At 39.6% G+C, this 20,495-nt stretch overlaps 2 protein-coding genes across 5 annotated transcripts in view; one reads left to right on the top strand and one right to left on the bottom strand.

Annotated features, from left to right (window-relative positions):
* The first annotated feature begins 7,150 nt into the window (after positions 1-7,150).
* Positions 7,151-14,158, top strand: klf5b (Kruppel like factor 5b). The gene is made up of 4 exons (XM_034109361.2): positions 7,151-10,073; positions 10,794-11,709; positions 11,814-11,873; positions 12,254-14,158. Exons 1-4 carry the CDS (start codon positions 9,900-9,902, stop codon positions 12,430-12,432), a joined length of 1,329 nt encoding a protein of 442 aa, XP_033965252.1. The 5' UTR covers positions 7,151-9,899; the 3' UTR covers positions 12,433-14,158.
* Positions 14,159-19,213: 5,055 nt separating this feature from the next.
* klf12b (Kruppel like factor 12b) overlaps positions 19,214-20,495 on the bottom strand; it is a 33,679-nt gene continuing 32,397 nt past the window's right edge. For all 4 annotated transcript variants that reach the window (XM_034110686.2, XM_034110687.2, XM_034110688.2 and 1 more), the window contains exons 5-6: positions 20,101-20,258; positions 19,214-19,597 (exon numbers count right to left, since the gene is read on the bottom strand). In XM_034110686.2, coding sequence (XP_033966577.1) covers positions 19,416-19,597; positions 20,101-20,258 — 340 coding nt within the window. In that variant the 3' untranslated portion in view covers positions 19,214-19,415. The remainder of the gene's footprint in view (positions 19,598-20,100; positions 20,259-20,495) is intronic.

The following is a 20,495-nucleotide window of genomic DNA, read 5'->3' on the forward strand; positions in this document are numbered from 1 at the left end:
TCTGGGGTCTCTCTCCTGTAAATGGCTCTGTTGGATGGGTGAACAACCTTCACATGGCTCCGTGGCCCCAGAACACTTCACTAAAGCTAATAGGTCATAGCTGCAGAGATGGGTGACAAAAGCACGAGTGTTAACAATGGATAATGTGAGAATGGATTGCAGTTATCTAGTGCTTTCTCTGTCTCTCAATTCCTAGCATTTGACATTGCATCAAGTGAATTTCGAGTGTAAATCACATTGTTTTTTCTTCTCTGAATGCAGTGACAGCAGGGTTTTGAATTTTTTGACATTACACATATGACCTCCATGCTAATGGAGGAGCCTCTTCTTTATCTATTAGTGACTAACGTGATCACCCTTGGACAGCTGGAAAACCAAAAGTGCTGAAATCGTCTAAATGATGAGCTGAAGGATGTGTGGGTTTTGCATATCACGCCTCCTCCATGGCTTTAAGAAAAAGGGTGAAAGAGGTCAGTGCAATATGCATATAATTTGGGGTTACATTGGAAGTTTGGGTTTTAAGCTTCTTGATGAAAGACAGCTATGAATAAATGTAATCTTTTTCTTCCGCATTTGGTCATTTGCTGAGGGCTAGGAAAAAAGTCTTTGTATGCACTTTTACTTAATATTCCTTATTACTCTTCCTTGAGGTTCATTGTACCTCTGAAACACCAGAAATGATTGAGAAATGTCCCTGATTTCCGAATTTATTTACAGAAGTAATGCTACCAACCACTGATTTTCCAACATACACTTTTCATGCCCTCGGTTTGTCATGGATGAATGAATAGAAAAAGTTTAAGCCACACTGGAGGGGAACTTATTTGTTGAGCAAGGGAAAATACAACGAGACGAGGGCAGACTGTCATAGGACTGAACGCCATTCATCTGCTAACCTGTTCAAGGTGTGCCTGGTTGATGTCCTCCTTCTTTGGTGGGGAACATATGTCCACAGCAGCTGTGCCACCGTGAATAGGCAGTGATTGTGTGCAAGCTAACTGCATTCCTGGGAGCCAGGCCAAGTCTGAGTGGAGTGAGCTGTCCCATTTTTGATACCAGTATCTCCTACATTCCACCTGATTTACATGTCTGTATTTCCACACAACCAGTGGTCATTAGCTGTGGTAAACATATCACCAAGAAGATCTTATTTTCTTCTGACCAAAGATGCTGAAAAGGTGGTATTGAGACCTGTTTTCAGATCAAGTGCTATAAGCTGTGTCACTTGAACAGGTGTAATACTGTATCTTTCAAGTGACACCTTTGCAAGAGCTGCAGTGCATGTTCTGGGGATAAGACACTTCTTCTTGTTTGATAAGTTTGACAGATGCTAGATTGTCTTGTCGAGGAAAGGCTATTTCTTTTTACAAAGTTTGTGCAGGTGATCACTAGATAATAGGCATGATCCCTCTAGCTATAACACATCTCAAAAAATCTCATGACAATAATCAGAGCTAGGCGGGGGTGATACTTATCCTTGGATGCAGTCATTATTAAGAAATCTGGCATTCATCCTCTCTATAATAAACTGAAACACCTGTAATTGTTATCAGACATTTGGACAGGAAACCGGGGGCCTGTAAAGGCAATCTAAATGTAAACATTCAAAGGCAGTTGCGAAATGGAAATCTCATTTCTGCGGGGGCTGATGTCTGATCACAAACAAACAATGGACATCTGCAATATTTCTGTCCTGTCTAAGACCTCCATCCCATAAGGAACAAGGTCAACAGAAGCGCTCTGAATGGGATGGTGATCCCAAAATAACAATCCTAAGCACCAACAACGCCCCCCGCCCCTTCTCTCTTAAACAACACAATCACACAATCAAAGCCTGACTGCCTTTCCCTCATTGTTTAATTTCTGCTGGCTATCTTAGATATCTCTGCGGCTTTTCTTATCTTTGACCTTCAGCTTGTTGCTTTGTCGTCACCCCCCCTTCCACCCACCTACCTGCTCCCACCCCCACGCCAGTGTGCTGCGACCTTCAGAGGGGTGTCATTACTCCCTGACCCATTTGACGATCCCCTCATGTGGAATGTGCATATGCCGAATCGCTGCGGATCTGCACAGTATGGGGTGAGGTGAAGTACTTACAGAAATATGACTTGACACGCTTTATCAAATGGGGAAAGATGAAGACGAAACAGCTGCTGGTGCTGTCGTAAGCAATCTGGCCGTGATTGAATAAAAGTGTCAGGAAAAGGGCCGCTTGATGGTCTTTTGTTCTCCCCCATCCAGCTTGATGTTAGTTTGAGCTGTCAGGAGGGAATCACAGCTGGGTGATTTATCAATACTTGGAGTGACCTTGCAGCCACACTGCTCTGTGCGTGTGTGTGTGTGTGTGTGTGTGTGTGTGTGTGTGTGTGTGTGTGTGTGTGTGTGTGTGTGTGTGTGTGTGTGTGTGTGTGTGTGTGTGTGTGTGTGTGTGTGTGTGTGTGTGTGGTGTGTGTGTGTGTGTGTGTGTGTGTGTGTGTGTGTGTGTGTGTGTGTGTGTGTGTGTGTGTGTGTGTGTGTGTGTGTGTGTGTGTGTGTGTGTGTGTGTGTGTGTGTGTGTGTGTGTGTGTGTGTGTGTGTGTGTGTGTGTGTGTGTGTGTGTGTGTGTGTGTGTGTGTGTGTGTGTGCGTGCGTGTGCGCGTATCTGTGTGTGGCCCTCATGGATTAAAAAGACACAAAGTGAATATTTTGAAAATAGTTGGCACACGTAGACAAAGACTTGGCTTGACTTGGAACGAAATTCTCTCTTCTCTTAGACACAGTAAGTGGATTGTTCTGCCAACACGATAAGGGTATTTTTCTCAACATCAGAGAACTCAAAGTACAACCAGCAAATGTTTGGGAGAAGTGCGTCTCTTTTAACTAACGCTGCTTTTGAACAGATTTTTCCCTAAATCTCTTCGTATTTGTTTCCTTACCTGTCCACACTGGCTGTTCACCTCAGTACTTTCTTTGAGAAGTACTTGGACAGCCTGTTGTCACAGCAGCCATTGACTGTCTCTGTTGTGATTAAGCAGATGTTTTATTGCAGACTGGAACAGTCATTACTGCCATAAACCCATCTGTGGAATTGCTTTTTATGCAAATTGACAACACATCTGCATAAATAAAGTTCTAATGAATACCTTTCTGCAAACCTCTGCGCTCTTTGATTCCTAAGTGTTCTTAATTGTGTACAAGCAAGTAGAAAAAACAATCAATGCCCACAACATGAGAAGGTTTTGTTCTGCGTGTACTCCATTTGTATTTTTTTTATAACACAACACAAGTAGAACTGTGAATATATAAAAAATAAATGTTGTTTGGCAATATTTGACACCTTTATAGATTTTTGAAAGCACACTGCTCAGCCATTATTTAAAGATATACACATAATTAGATTTTGACAACGCAACATGGTTAATTATTGACAAATCTTTGATTAAGAATGAGCTTAAAGCAATTTCAATCAAGGATAACATTTATGTAAAGTTGCAGTCAGTAGCATTTTTAGCCCCCGTTGTAGGTTACAAGGGAAATAAAACCAAATCTGCTGCTACCGGTTGATTGGGAACCACTGAAGAGTAAAGTTTCCCTGAGAACATTAAGGCAGCTTTATAGATCCCTTTGTTGTGAGGGTGCCAATGGAAGCTCATTAATTTCCCCAGGTTTTTAATGGGGAGTGTTGAACATGTGGCAAGAGTTGTCTTGGTTGGACCCTCATGAGTTGCACCTCTGCTGTTGAAGCGATGCCATGCTATTTAATGGTGAAGATGTCCATTTGCTAAGTAATCAACACATTGTATTGTGTGGAAAAGTGTACACACCTATTTACTTAATAAGTGGTGTTGAGTATTTATTTTCAATACATTCTTATGCTGTCAAATTTAATATGCAATTTTATGTCAGGCATTTATTTGGCTGTTTCCAATTTTGTAAGATAATGGTATAACCAATTTCTTTTTTTTTGTTGCTAACATTGGCCTATTATTATCATCTCTGCAAAGTATGTCATTATAATGAACCCAAAGTTAGTGTTGCTTTGAAGTGGGTGATCCTGTATACCAAAGTACAGTATATGTAAAATATAAAAGACTTTTAGAGTGAACTTGAACTTTCAGAAACCTCTGAAATTAGAAGTTGAAAAGACATTTTGTGAATAAAGAAAGACTTTGTTTAATGATTAAAGGAGGCATCTGAGGCATGAGTGAGGAGGAGGAGGGGCTGCAGTCAGTGAGGTCAGGGGGAAATGAAGAATGGCTTCAAAAAGTTAGTTTGTATGAGTTTTTCCATTTCACTTGTATTTAGTAGGGATAAAGAACCAACAATGTTTCCCAAATGAATCTGATGTTTCTTGCAAGTGTGAAACAGAGCATGTTAAGTTGATTCACTACAGTAGGTGGCAGTGTCACTTTAAACAAATCAACACTGTGTCACACATGAGGCCATGCACTGCTGTACATATATATGATTGACACTAGATTCAAATGCTTAGTTTCTGTGTACAAGAATCACATCAAAACATTGAAAATATACCTAAATATCACATGTTAGATACGGTACAACTACTGTATGTAAAAGTCGGTACAATTCAGTTAAGTTGGTGAAAGCTCTGTGGTAAAAAAAAGTGCAAACACTCCAATAGAGGAGAGTGGGCTGTCATCAACATTGCAATGCACACCAGGATTTCATATAAGGCATAAAATAGAAACACAGGTTATGCTACTCTCTCTCTCTCTCTCTCTCTCCCTCTCTCTCCCTCTCTCTCCCTCTCTCTCTCTCTCTCTCTCGTCAGCTTGTGAGATCTAGCAACTTTTAGCATAATGAATTTAGCAGGGATGCCTTCTCTACACAGTCCATCAGGCCTGCCATCGAGGAGATTAAATTATGTCTGTAAGCATTAAAGCTTTGATGCTGTATTTGGGCGGCATGCATGCATCCATTTGCAAAATTCTATATAACAAAATTAAAAACATGGACACCTATGGAAAATGGCTTGGCACTAGCACATAAACCCAACCACTCCAAACAGTCTGCTGACTAATGCATTTCTAATCATTTCTGTGATCAATGTTAGCTACTGTGCAATAAGATTAATCAGCCATATGCAAAGCTAAGATCACCTTGAACAAGAAAAGAAGAAAGAAAAAAGAGGTAAAAGGACAGAAAGAAAGTGTCTTAGCTATTATGTATGATAAGCACACTATACAGAAATAAAGCGCACCTGCATTATTCACAGGTTTTTTTCACGCCGATGATTTTGTGTGTGTTTGAGCGGCATTACACCGTTGTGCTCCCCTCAGCTGTGCTTTGGCATCTGTGCGTGGCCATCTCACTGCTGAATAGCTGCCTGATTATTCCAAATCTAAGGGAATATTCAAACAAGGCCGATAATGCATTCTTCCATATGATTCTCCAGAGCTGGGACAGCTGTTCGGCAGCTTTCAATGCCATGTTCAGAAAGGGACAGATTTCTCTGCTCAATTAATAAGCCCGATTAAAAATCAGGGGGAAGTTTTACAAATGAAGCAGAGATTTAGTTTGTCTAAGACAGAAGGCTTCAAAATCACTATCCCATATAGCAGATAAATAGCTACAATTTAACAGAAATTATTCATAAATTAATGTTTAACCTCTATAATCAATGGCTACACGGAACTCCAATAGCCATGTAGGCAAACTTGGTTTATTTATTGATATCTGCTTCTGTAAGCACACAAAGCCTGCCCTATACGAGGAGTGTCGTTTACATTTGCAGACAATAACTGTCAGTAACTTCATCACCAATGCAGTTGTCCAAATCAAACAGATTACAACCAGGTCAATTTCACAAACCTGTCTTACAAAATGATAAAACTCTAATGACAAGAATTTGTCAGCTGTATCAGACAGAAGGAATTACTGCAGATCAGTGTGTCTTTGTTCACTCACACACAGGGATCTGAGAGCGCAGAGTGCTGCTGCGATGCCGGTGCCTTAGAAAGTTTCAACTGGCAGATGAATTCTTTCAGTCTGGCTCTCCCCGTCTCCCTCTCCCTCTCCCTTTCTCTCCAGAACAACGAGGAGGTTGTCTGTCCAAGGGCACACCTGTAAGGTGCAGACCCTCGACAGGCTTACCTCAGTGGCCTCTCTTGCTGTACTCAAAAGGCAATTATTCCTCCCAGAAGATAGAGCACCGTCAACTTCAAACAGAAGACATTCTTCAGGCAGATTAGACTAAAATTATGTTTTATTATTTGGCCCTGGAGAATGAATTGGACTCTATTTGGTCGTCTTTGTGGTGAAATCCAAGACAGTTTAAATGGCAGAGGTATGTTTGGAGTCAGGGTAATACTCTGGTGTCTTTATGAAAGGGCAGTAGAGAGGATCAGATTAGAAGCCGAACAGCAAGAGTCTTTCAGTGCGGCTGTGCTATCATCTCTGTCTTCTTGTCCATGCCTGTAGAGAGGTTAAATTAAATGGCTGTAATAAATGTTTTGGTCTTGCTGATGTGGTATGGCTGGCTATCAAACGAAAACACTGTGGAGAAACGGCATGGTGGAAGATCAGAGAGAGGAACAAATGGAGGGTGGGAAAACTATGTCAGCACATTACCAACATTAGAAACGGACTTGTTTTCACTTAAACCTCAATTATAATGGTGGCTCCAGAAACAATTATATTGATGAATGCTTTCTAAGTTACTGTAATTAAATTATTCCATTTAATTAACAAATTATATTGAATTTCTCCCCAGAGGACGGCATTAGCCTCATCTGCTGTTTTACAAACAGGAGTACTCTAATGTTGTGTGCTATGGAAATGATTACTAATGCCTAATGAAACTGTGTCAGATCAGATACATGCTGGATGGAGTCAACAAGCCAAGCCTGTAACACAGCCAAACTTGAGACAAAATAATAAAGCCAAAGAAGAAATTATTGATTGTTTTTTTTCAAGGGCAGGCTTTGTGAATCTGACATCAAATAAATTAGTATTCTGAGTGTCTACTCGAGGTCTTAAAGAGAAGATAGAAAGTTAAAGAAAATGTGTATTGAGCAAGCTCTAAAAAACTATTTTGTATACGTTTGTTTAATTTGCAATGAAAAATAATTCGGTTCTTGTATGTACTTTTAATTATCCTAAAAACACACTCGGACATAAATAATACTTTGATAAATATTTATTGCACAAAATGAAACTGTCAATTGACTGGAAACATCCCATTACTGTTTCCACTTGCTGACTATAGAAGGTAATTATATAAAACTGCAATGCATTAATAGTGTTCATTTGATGCTTCAGCAGTACAAAGCAAGCACGTACACTCACAAATGAATTCCTCTGCAGCTGACCATTGCCCTCTGGTGGGAGTGCCAGGCACCTGTTTTAAGATATAACATAAGATCTCTTTGTATCTCTGTGTTAGACTAACTGTCAGAACATTTCAACTATTTACAAAGAAAAAAAGCTGCTCACAATCATTCACAAGCTATTTGTTATAAGCAATCTTACAAACAAAATACAAAATGATTTGATCCCTTATTGAAAGTGTTTTTCCCTCTTGTGCAGTTGCAATGTGCTGCATGTGTTTATTGTCCTATCCCCTCGTGGCTTGGCCATATTAGTCCATGTCAGAGGAGCCAGGAGTTGTGATGCTGTAAGCACATACCGTGCATTCCCTCTCCTCCGCTGTGCAGTTGTTGGGCATATTGTGAGGTTTTAATGCGGGGGATATGGAGGAGGGCTCGGCTCACATTCGCTGTGCAGGAAGAGCCACAGCCAAGAATGACAGTTGCTCCTCTTGGAGCTGAGACATCCATGGATTTAAATTGCACTCAGAAAGGTCAGCACATGACAAGCGATCAATCAGCTCCTAATTGGATGATCAGCAACCATTTGAATATGTGTTTTACTGCATCATGAGACATTTAAATAATTGAGCATTTTCTTGGTGAACACTCATTCTGATTATATTAGTGCTTTGGAGTATTTCCATTGTGTGGAAACATCACATAATGCAAATAAATGATTTAGAAATTAAGTAGAAACAAAAATAGCTAATAATAGTCAAAATGATAATTAACTTCATTTATAATGCATGTCTCAAAACCAAGTGTACAACATAATGTGTTATACAAGAATAGCACATTAACAGACAAAACAAAGCCAGAAAAGAAAACAAATGGAATTGAAATTATATGAAGTAAATTAGATATAATAATAATTACATTTTGAGTTACTCTATACTATAGGATAAGGGCATAATATCACAAATAAATATAGGAGAGGATAGAAGACCCTGTGATCCTCGGGTCAAAACAAGTGGGGGCCAGGGGAAAAACAACCTGTCACTCACAAACCCCTAATAAAAAACAGTTGGTGAAAAAGATTTTTCAGTGTATGAATAGTAGGAACATTTGTATAACACATGCTGTATCAATAGCTTTAAAAGACATGTTTGAGTTTCACTTCAGATCTGATCCAACCTCAGAAATTCACCTTTAAAACATGTTGACTCAAGCCTAAAGTGGGTGCAGTTACAATACTTTAATAAGGACGCAAATTGCCTGAAGAAGAACATGAATGGGAGTGGCAGAAAATGTCACATTAAAAAAGAAAACCTTTTCTTAAAATATAATGCCACAGAGCCACGTCCACACATCTGTGCCAACATTGTGGCATACCTGTGTTTCCAGTTCCAGCATGTTGCAATGGCACCATCATTATCATGGGGCAATACTTTGTACACCTGTGTGGGAAAAAAACACAACCCTGACAAGTGAGTTCTGTGTTGTTAAGCCGAGGTATAAAGCTGCTGTCACTGAGATCTCAAGAAGCCTGGGGTTGGATTACCGAGTGTTTTTACATGCTGAGCGAGATATTTAGAATATCCATGGATGTAAAGAAGGAGAACAAATACTGATACAAATATCAAATATCAAAGTTACCACAAGTAAGTTCACAAGGTATGTAAGGAGTAAAAAAAAAAGTACTTTAACGCTGAATTGCATGTGAATTGTGTTAATTATTGGGAAAAGATTTGAAAATGCAGGTTTAGTATGTATCATCATTGCTGAATGTACTGTAAGTGTACCCTGTATTTGAGTGAAATGCTATTCTGATGGAAACATCCACTGAGTATGAGTGCAGGCTTCACTGCTGGCTTAAGAATGTTGGCATCAAGTATGCAGTCCTGACAGACAGCTGCACAGCAGTGGCGTTTTTAACATGCCAGACCAGGGTCCAAGCGTGCTGGAGGCTCTAAAGAAAATCCAAAACGGCATTAAAAATACTGATAGGGAAAAACTTCAGTCACTGTGGTGGCATGTGAGACGCTGATAAATCATCAGTTTGAATGTGTCGATTGAGGCCTATAAGATAAAACATGACTTAATCAACCTTTGAAATAAAAATGTGGACAAATCTGGTTTTAATTCAAGTTTTACTTTCAAACCCTCGTTAGCTCTCAAATTACACGAGTCACATGAAAGTCAAGAAAGCCACTGAGCCTGTTTAACATGATGGGGAGCTCTGATTAAACTAATTATTTACTGACTCATTCATTAAGAAGACTGCAAATAAACTGCTATTTTATGGACACAAACACTTGACACTTTCTCAATTAGCTCTTTATACGCAGTGTTTAGTGTTATTTCCTTTAAACCATTTCACCTCATCATACAACCACAGCTTTCATCACACAACGTGTTTCCCGATCTCCTGTTCGGCTTCGTACTGTTTATTTTGTCCACCATCAGCCCCGCCCTGCAGACGCGCTGATATCACGCAGTTGCGTAATTTGACAAGCCAGCGCAAAATAGGGAGAATGAACGTTTGACAGCTGGCTCTTTGCTCGTACAGATTGTTTCGTAACAAAACAATACTTATGCTTAATTCATTCGTGAACGATTTCGGATAGTCGGGACCGTACCTCTGCTTTTATGGCCGCCGCCGTGAGGAATAATGTTTGGGTTGCTCCGGGGCAGGACGCGCAGTTTCTCCATAAACACACCGCGCCACTGACAGACGGTCTGAGAGGTGAAGATCATGGACAAGTGCTCTGTAACACGAGGGATGCGATTCCGGGAACTTCCTCTTTCCATGATTATAATTTGGTATGGGATTGCATTTTTCGTTTGCATCTGCCTCAGAGCGTCACATTGTTTACTGATGCTTGCTGTTTTTACGTATAACCCCTGTAGGTTGCTGATCAAAGCAAAATGCAGTCTGTTTCCATGTTAAGATGTACAGTAAGACTAAAATCGGAGGCAGGCCTGTATGTTTGTGTTATTATATTCACGGAACATATTCGCTGTGAGTGTGTGTGTATCGATGCTGACATTCAGCTTGAATCACAGGCAAGGCATGGCTGGGATGTGAAACGTTGCACCCGCTACCGAAACTTGTGAGGAAGAGATGCATAGCGCTGCAGAGCAACTGGATGTTCTAATTTCAGCCATGTATTTCCAAACAGCTTAAGCAGGACTGTTTCAGAAGGGCGTCTGCTGCTTGTAATGGGAGGGGGGGGGGGTCTTTGATGTGATAGTGTGTAGGCATAGGCACAAGTGCAGGCCCCAAATGCATCCCCAGATTAATTCACACCACTTAATTTTGTTATTTTGTAGTTCTTGAGGTGCAGCATCAGTGTAGAATAGTGGGTAGTCCTACCTTCTAGTCCTTTTGGGGGGGGATACAATATTGTTTTAAAGTAGAACAACAGATGCTTCTGAGACATCAAGGGTCCATCTTCCTGCCTTCAAGTGTTACAATCTTTCTTACACCATTGCATTTGGATTAAAGCAACTTTACAAATGTACTTCTTTTTTGTGTTTCAGGGTAAATCCGAGATGGACAACTACCTATCCCACCACCAACAGGACATTGGGAATTCCAAAATGTTTTGCAGGGACAGTGCTCTGATGCTAGAGCCGCCATACAGCGAGGAATTCACCTCGCCGTACAGCGTCAACATGAGCCTGCTGGTTCCCGACGTCACATACCTGCACCCTGGTCTCTGCAGGACTATGAGACCCATCAAAACAGAGCCGTCTCACTCTCTGCTGCACCCCAGCTGTCAGGGCAACGGGGCGCCAACAACCCTTCAAGAATACCAAGGTCTTTTTAGTGCAGCCGACTCAATTGGCAGTACATTTTTCATCAAACAGGAACTGCCAGATTTCCAAGACGTCCCACTGTTTCAGCTTTTGAACTCTGACATGGAGCAGCTCGTCCATGGGTCACAGCTGAACTCAGTCACCCCATTAAGTCTTCCTAACGTCAATGTAGGCACAGTGCAGAATTTTGCTAAACACACAAACAGTCCTCACAATGAATGTTTTCCATTCAATCGACACTCAGGCCATCAGCAGAGACCAACCTATTTGCCGCCCTCTCCGCCAAACTCTGATCCCCCGAGTCCAGACAGGGGGAAGGAGCTCCTACTCAATCTGTCCCCACCTCCCTCCTATGAAGCCAGCATCGCCTCAAAGCTACAATTTCACATCCATATTCCCATTAATCCAGGACAGACTTCCCGTGTATCAAACCAGAGGCAAGAACAGAATTCCAATGCTGGATTAGTCCAAATCCCGGGTCCTGCGCCAGTCCAGCGCTCCAGCCTGACACCGGTCCAGACGGCGGCAGGTGTTGGCCCTCTGTCCCCAGTGTTGGCCCAATCAGCTTCAGTTAGGTACAACAGGAGGAATAATCCTGATCTGGAGAGACGGCGGATTCACCACTGTGATGTTCCAGGTGAGACTTCTGCCCAGTCTGCACAACAACAATAAAGTTACATTTAGAGTTTTGCAGCACTATGATCAAGTAGGAGCAATAAAATACACTTTTTTCCCCTTCAGGGTGCAGGAAAGTATACACCAAGTCTTCACATCTAAAAGCCCATCTGAGGACCCACACAGGTACAAATAAATTGAGTTACACTTTTTTATTTTGGGGTGAAAGTGGTGATGTTGCCAGGCAGAAAAATACTTGGCATGCAGATGCATTCTGTCCGCTGACAGACCTGGCCCACATCTCGCTGCTGTCAAATCACATAAAGCCTGCAGCTCTCATAAAGGGGGCAGGGGAACAGACAGGCCACGCTGTGATTTATGGCTCACTATTTGAGTCACAAGTATGAAAAAGTATCAGTTTATTTGTCATTGAAACGTATTTGTGATGTGTAGAAATATCCCAAACTTTTACGTAATGTTATTTCTTGAGATGTTTTTGTTTTTTTAAATGTCTGTCATATGTCAGCTGTAGCTTCATTTTGCTTCTTTTTTTTAATCTGCTGTAGGAGAGAAACCGTACCAGTGCTCCTGGGAGGGATGTGAATGGCGCTTCGCCCGTTCGGATGAGCTGACTCGCCATTTCAGGAAACACACGGGGGTGAAGCCTTTCCAGTGTGGCGTGTGTAGCCGCTGTTTCTCCCGCTCGGATCACCTATCCCTACACATGAAGAGACACCAGAGCTAGAAACCCCTTCATCAAGTTTTAATCTTTAGTAAACACGGACTAAGTACCCAGCACTTACATATCAGCAAACAAACATACTACATAACTGTGGGTTATCTCACACACTCCCCAGTGGGAGTGTAAGACAGTCTTAGCAGTGCTGGCCCACACATAATTGTTTCTTTTATTGTGAAAAGATTCAATATTAACATTGCATTATTTGTACCCACAATTGGGGGAATTTTACAAAGAGGTCATTCAGAAATAAATAGCCAAATGTAATAATTAAAACATATTGAGCTTTTATTTCATTAGATTACGTTGCGCTGCAAAGTGCATGAACAACTTCAAATATCGTTGCTTTATTATCAAGTTTTTCATTGTATAGATAATATCAACATGTCATTTATTTAAATAACTGCCAAACTGTAAGTGCAGACGACTTGTGTTGAAAGGAAAAAGGTCAAAGAATATGATGTTTGAACCAGCAGGTCAAGATGATAATGTGTGTGTTAAGAGAGTAAGAGAATGTAGGTAAAGTTGTTCTTAAGCAGGTTTTAGATCAAGGACAAGACACAGCTGGAGAACTAAACGTTGGACAGAGAGCTGTTTGCAGGCCGTGTGGTAGAAGTGAGTGCAGTGCTTAACTAACTTCAGCACTGCCAGATTTATGGGTTACTTTACCGTTGAGGATAACTCAAAACAAAATCTATATTTACTCATACCACTGAAAAGGAAGGACGAATAAAGTCTATGGGGTATAAATCTAATTCATTTGGACAGCATTATGAATGTTTCTATATCTATGGCCCCTTTATATCGCCATTGCAGGAAGTGTTAAATGTCTTTGAGGAAGTCGGAGAGATACATGAAAATTGTGCATTTTTTTATTTGAATATTTCTATAGTAGCATGATTTTTATTTAATTTTTAAAAAGGTTTAACTTATTTTGATAGGCTTGTTCTCCCTTGTTAACTTTGCATATATATAATGTCTAATTTGACACTAAATATTCAACTGCTTTGAGTACATAACATTTCAGCAGCATTATTTTCTTTCTCCTGCAGTGTAATGATGGACAAATTAAGACGCATTGCTGGGCCTGAATGTAAGGTATCTTATTTCAGGATTATAAAATTACTGATGATTTATCCTCGTAAATTGTTTCATAATTATCTGACTGAGCAGCTGCCAGTCTGAACATCTGTGTGAAAAGCGTGTGGTTCTTTTGACTGCTATCCATGTTTTCAAACACCTTTTGAAAGTGCCTTTAACTACTTTTTTTTGGTCCTGTGTGTTGGCTGTCCCTCTTATTTCCAATCTAGGGCAATCTCTATTCACCGAATGTATTTTAAATTTGATTCAGGTTGAACAAAACATTGTTATAATGTATATATTTTGTATTGGCTATTTGAGGATATCATTTAATAATTGTTTTTGGGTGTGTAAAGATTTTTAAATGTTTTTTTAATTGCAGAGAACTCTTTATTTTTATTTTTTCGGGCAAAGATAACATTTATTACAGTGTATTCTGTCATCACTTTCTACAGCCAAGTTAGAAGCTCAGTGGATGCCAGTGTATTAATGCAATACTTTTAAAAATAAATATGTAAACACAAATATTTTGACATTAAAGACGTAACAATATGTTGTGTCATAGCTTCATAATTGTAGCCTAACTTGATCAAATGTGCTATGAAGCCATGTCACTCTCAAAGTACAAATAAAAGATTTGTGTTGAATATTTGATTTGGAATGTCTTCTTTTTTTATTTTGATACATGATATAATTATCTTTGTGTGCTTCCTAATTGAGTTTGCATGTTTGACAGTATTTGTGTTCACAGTTATGCTGTAAAGACAGTTACAAGTCAGTTATATGTTAAAAATGTGATCAATAGATTAGTTCAAAATTCGTATTGTAAATGCTCCTTAGGGACTTGAAAAGAGTAAACAAGAACATAACATATTCATGTGGGATTTTTACAAAATGCACAGATGTTTTAACAATAAAACTAGTCCACTATTTGTATTCTTCCATTACAATTCCCAGTTTCATCCTCTTTGCTGCCCAAGGTTTTTGTTGTTGGCACAGCAGCACTTTATTTGGTTTCAGTGTTTAGAGGTTATTAGGGAACACACCCTCTTTATGCACATGAGCTTGACAATTATGTGCAATCCAAAGAAAACAGGATGACTTCTTTTGTCTTGTAATTATTGTAAAGCGCCCTCGATATGAGTCATAGCAGAAGTGCTGACAAAAGGTGCCAAGAGGAGTTGTCTGAGCCTGCCCCGTGGAGATTGTTTTGGTATTATTTACTTATACACTCTACTTTGCTTGTACAGTATGACCTACATAGTATGGCTCCTGTGAGTGATAAATCACATACTGTACGGCACACCAAAATACTAACCGGAGTGGGAATTTAAACGTTGTTATTGTAATCATCTGAATCCTTTGCTGGCTGACAGAAACATTCATCTACAGTAGAACCAGTTTATAAGAAAGTGCCGTACAGGATGTACTGGGAAAACCTGTTCTCAAAAACTCTATTCCCTAAACGTGTGTTAAAACAAAGAGGGTCTTAAAATACTAGAGGTAAAAATAAATAAACATTAGATTTGATTTTCAAGTACAAACAATTGTTTTTCAAGATGTTATCCTCTTCTTGTTCTTACCAGATGTACTGTAGTCTGTGTACAAGCTACTGTATATCATCTATAATTTGAAATATCTTTCTGAATGCCAGAGAATGCGAGCGCTCAGATGTCGAAGTGACATGGAAACCGCATACCATCCATCTCAGTCATAGATAGCAACTAGCTCCATACCAGTGTGTTACATACAAAATGCAACTTTATTAACCTTCATGCCTCCATTCATATTAATATACATGTATATGTTTGAACTTATTTTAATTTCACAGCTCCATCCATATGAAAAATACAGAGAAAAAGGCAAAACACTGACTGGATACTTAAACAACTCTTGGAGAAAAGAAAATCGTAACAGAAAAAAAAGGACACCTGTTCTTGAATTTTTGAAAAATATCAGGATTAAAAATTTCTTTTACATTTGTGGAATTCCATGAGCAGAATTTCCCTTTTTAAGCGATGCCGAGCAATATCACAAATTTTTTTTTTTTTCACGGTAAGAATGAAAAGATCTGAATATATTTACACTACACTCACTTGACATAAATACAGGAACAACGATTACTGTACGTAATATCAGCAAACTTGAAACATAGGCATTGGCTTCACTACTTACATTTTTAAAACCAAGAAATCAAAAGCAGATGTTACACAGAAAGTAAAATAGATATTGAACTGATAGAGACGTGTAAGATCAGTATTAATTAACAAAGGCGTTGCTTTACAGCCCTCATCCAGCCACAAAAATCCTCCATGATGAAATCATGGGATGAAACATAGAGGCCTTTGTAACTCCGTTTTTTCCCCTTAGAGGAAGTGACTTATTGCAAGCAAAGTAATAACGTGAGCGATAAACAGCCTGTGAAAGTGTTATGGGAAGATGCTGCATTTGACACAATGGCATAAGGCTCAGTGCGAAAAATAAAGTTAAACGTTAAAGGTCCGACTTGCATAATGTTGTCTGTGCTTTTTGTTTTAAAAATGTATGGTTTCCCATTAGATAGTTATTAATTTGAGCATGCATGTTAAAATCCAAACTGTGCCCAGAGCGTTTGATATTACAAGTTTGCAATATGAGGCACTATTCATTATTATTGCATAACTTTGACCCTGGTAACCGTTACAAAAGTATGCTTTAAAATGAGGAAAGAGATGCTGAAGGGAAATATAACACACCCTGTCCTGTGGACCTGGATCGTCCTGTCCATGTTCAAGTCTAATTTAATCGAGAAAAAAACTGGTGTTTTAAGGCAATCATCGTCATACACTGAATACGAGACGTGTCGATATGTGCTTGATCATAGAATTTCTTGTCCGGGTATAGCAAAATAGCAACATAGGGAATCGAGTACCTTATTACGGTCAATGTATATAAATAATTTGTTGTTAAAAGCAAACACTGGTTCAGCCTTGGGAATAAAAATGATTTGATCATGAACTTATTAAACCACAAACCAAAGAAAGCAAACTGTTCTATAACATCACATATGATCATTTACACGATGGATACAATAAGCCCCATTTCACTGTATATCAAATTAGATAAATTACAGTCTCTGAAAAAAAGACTTTACATGTATAAATGTATCTCCTGCATCTACTAATCAAAAGCCCTATTTTTCCAATGTATATACAGGCTGTAGAACTTTGTAATAAGTGTTATCTTCACTATCACATATATTACAACATTTCAAAAGATCCTTTTTACAGAAGAAAAAGAGTTATATGCAAAGATGAAGTGCCCCTCGACAATAAAATGTTTCTTATACATTATATGGAGGATAAAATATGATGATGACTATTTGTTTATAAATTGACATCTGAAATAAAATAATTTGAAAATCATACTATTAAACAAACAAGGTGCTGATATGCTTTTTTGCCAAAATGATAATACAACTGGGCATAATGACATGTGCGCAAATAATATATATAAATAATGATAACTTACATTACCATTCTTCGTTACATCAGACGGGGTCACATACATTTGGTGCATGTGTGGAAATGACTTCCTGGATTTAGCTACTACTGAAGGTGAGGATGTTCAATGCAAAGTGTGTGTTTAAATGTGTGTGAGTGTGTGTGTTTTCAAAGTGCTATTATCAGAAGGATTGCCATTTCTTTTTACTGGCTTCGGTCCAATGAATGCATTTAGCAGCACTATCAAATATTATGGGATGGCCTGATGCTTTGAGTTTATGTCTGCAGGTCGTACACAGCATTAAGAGAATTGGAAATATCTGTTATTATGACTATAAAAAAACTCTTTCATTTAATGTCCTGATTAAAGTTAAGTGATGTTCTCGGAGAGAAGATAGTACTGCCAGTAACCGCATCTAAAATGTAGAAGTACTTTACAAGCATATTGTATTTATGTTTTTAAGTATGCATGTGAATTCCCCCCATTTTTCAGCATTTGTTATAGCCAAATCTCAGGTCAATCAAATAACATATCTGGTCTGAGGTGAGAACATTTCAAGTGATTTTCTGTATTCGAGACAAACAAAATGATTGGGAGTAACTCACTAACGTAGACATGTCAGATTAGAGCCTTGTGCTGGAGCTAGGGACCAATCAAACGGAGGGAGTCGTGGTACAGAGAGAAGAGTTGGTCCAGTTAGAAACTTCTCCTCCGATATTGACATCAGCAAAAAGAACAAAGAGGAGGTTGCCGTTCCTTCTCATCACTTTGTTCAGTGATGTATTGCCCACCTGTATTGTACATCAGGTGGTAACACTGCTCCGGTGTCAGTTTCAGTTTATGGTCAAGTGCCGCCGTGCAAAACCACAACGCAAGTTCCTTTCACTGTCAAACCCAGCTGAGAAAACAGAGCTGAATAATAAAAAACAAGATCAATCGGGACAGAATGAAAGCGTGAGTCTGTAAGGTGCCTCTGTTTTTTTTTTCACATACTGGAAATCTCCTCTGATTGTTTCAAGTTCACTGTACATGAGGGGTTGTATTATTCTGAGTCAAACATAAGCAATAAGCAGGCATACAAAAAAAGAAGTAAGATTCAATAAACAAAAAGTTGTCATACTAAAAGTATATTTATCCTTAAAGATTGCACTTTACTGATTGCTAATCACAGCACAAATTCCACCAAAGATTTTTTTTTTAAGAAATGCTTTCAAGAGGCTCAACATAAAGAGTAGCACTGATGAGATTTGGGTTGGTCCGGCCCTGTGAGCGGGTCATAAACGGTGTGTTTCTTTGCTGGTGTGATGACATGAGTGTCCAGTTATTACTGTTTCGAATTAAGTAATTAAAATCTATGAAAGTAGATGTGTGGATGAGGTTGATCCATTCAGATTGTGGCTTTTGAAGTCATTTACTGTTAGCTGGCAATGAGACAGGTGAAAGTCCAGCCCTCTTTTAGCTTCCATATAGAAAGCCTCAGATAAAACAGCTCCAGCAAGCGAAGAAAAAACCATCCGTGATGAAAGGACACCCTCTGCTGGTCACAAATCTGACTCACAGGGAGGCACGGTGCAACAATACTGCCTGTAACTCCAACTAGGCCCAAGTCCTTTCCTGTGATCCGGTCCAGGCCTTACTCCTTTCTGCTCGCACAGGAAATCCACTCCAAACAATGGGGTCTTTCACATTATGAACGCTGGAAAAGCAGCTGTTTGAAGAATAATGAAAGGAAAGATACGAAAAAGAGACCGCCGCAATTGCATTATATATTTTTTTCGTCCAAATAAAGAGTGCGAGTTCTTCTTTAAAAATCAAAGTGAGACATTTACAAACAGTGCTGTAAAAGACCGTTCCGTATTATACTCCAAAGATCAACAATAACAGATCTGCCGTCTTTTCCTTCCAACCCGGAGAGGATCCAGAAGTGACCCTGTTTTGTGCTCCACAAGCTCTGTGCTTCTTCTTCTTCTTCTCTCCTCATGACGGATGAGAGAGTGTGTGTGTGTGTGTGTGTGTGTGTGTGTGTGTGTGTGTGTGTGTGTGTGTGTGTGTGTGTGTGTGTGTGTGTGTGTGTGTGTGTGTGTGTGTGTGTGTGTGTGTGTGTGTGTGTGTGTGTGTGTGTGTGTGTGTGTGTGTGTGTGTGTGTGTGTGTGTGTGTGTGTGTGTGTGTGTGTGTGTGTGTGTGTGTGTGTGTGTGTGTGTGTGTGTGTGTGTGTGTGTGTGTGTGTGTGTGTGTGTGTGTGTGTGTGTGTGTGTGTGTGTGTGTGTGTGTGTGTGTGTGTGTGTGTGTGTACATGTGTGCGTCCAGGCCAGCTGTAAAACATTCATAGGGAGATCCGGCTCCCCCGGCTGCCTGTTTGTGTGTGCCTGTCCCATTGATCTCTTTTCTCTCTCTTTCCATTCCTCTTTATCTCTCTCCGTCTGATTCACACCAGCATGTGTCTCCGCCGGTGCAGGGCCAAGTGGTCGGATCTGGAGAAGCTGCGGTCACAGTCTGCGCACTTAAAGGGCTTCACCCCTGTGTGTTTTCTGTAATGCCTCGTCAGCTCATCAGAGCGGGCAAACTTCCACGTGCAGCCGTCCCAGGTGCATTTGTATGGCTTTTCCCCTGCAGAGGAACACAGAGAACAGTCAGAAGCTTGTACACCACATGTTCACTGTGTTACTCAGTAGGAAGCACACTTTGGCCTTGATGCTTTATGTATAATGATATGTCTTCCGTCATTTGGAAACTTAGCTAAAAGCCAAAACATTTAAGGTATTGTATGATCAGAACATTTTCAAAGCTCAAATATCACAATTCCTCACAGCAAATCTATTGCTCATAAAAGTCTTATTCATATTTTGTCTTATTGTCGCTTTTATTTTGTTTAGGTGAACCACAGCTGTGTTTCTGCAGGTATTTGTTCCCTTGCCCACAAGCTTTTCAGTTGGTAGCTAAAACTCCTTTCTTTAAAGTCATCTAAGTAGACAAGAACTTGATATTCATTTCCACATTCAGTCTGGCCCACGGCATTTGCTCACATCAACAATAATGACTTTCGGCATTTAAATATCATTACTGCTGACAAAGTGAGCAAAATACATGATCAACTAAATCAGAGCACTGACCTGTATGCGTCCTCCGGTGTGCTTTTAAATGGGAGCTTTTGGTGTACACCTTATTGCAGCCCTCAAAGTCACATCTGTGAATTCTTCTCTTTTTGGAATCTGGTGACTCTGACCTCCGGGGGCGTCGTATGCTTTCAATACAGAACGGGGACATGGAACTGCAACGGGAGAATAAGAATAAACATTAAAGCATTATTACACTGTGACAATAGCATTATAGTACTTTCATACTAACATACTAAGCAGTATGTAGTGGATTCATACTTAAAAAGAGACACATAAAGCATACTCAAACCTATTCACATACATTGTTCAGATCAGTCATTTTCTATGTGCATTGCAAAGGTTCAAAGAGTGTAGTTTCATTAACTGATCATTTACTTACATGAACTTCC

Source organism: Pseudochaenichthys georgianus, chromosome 21, assembly GCF_902827115.2.
Source record: "Pseudochaenichthys georgianus chromosome 21, fPseGeo1.2, whole genome shotgun sequence".
Lineage (NCBI taxonomy): Eukaryota > Metazoa > Chordata > Actinopteri > Perciformes > Channichthyidae > Pseudochaenichthys > Pseudochaenichthys georgianus.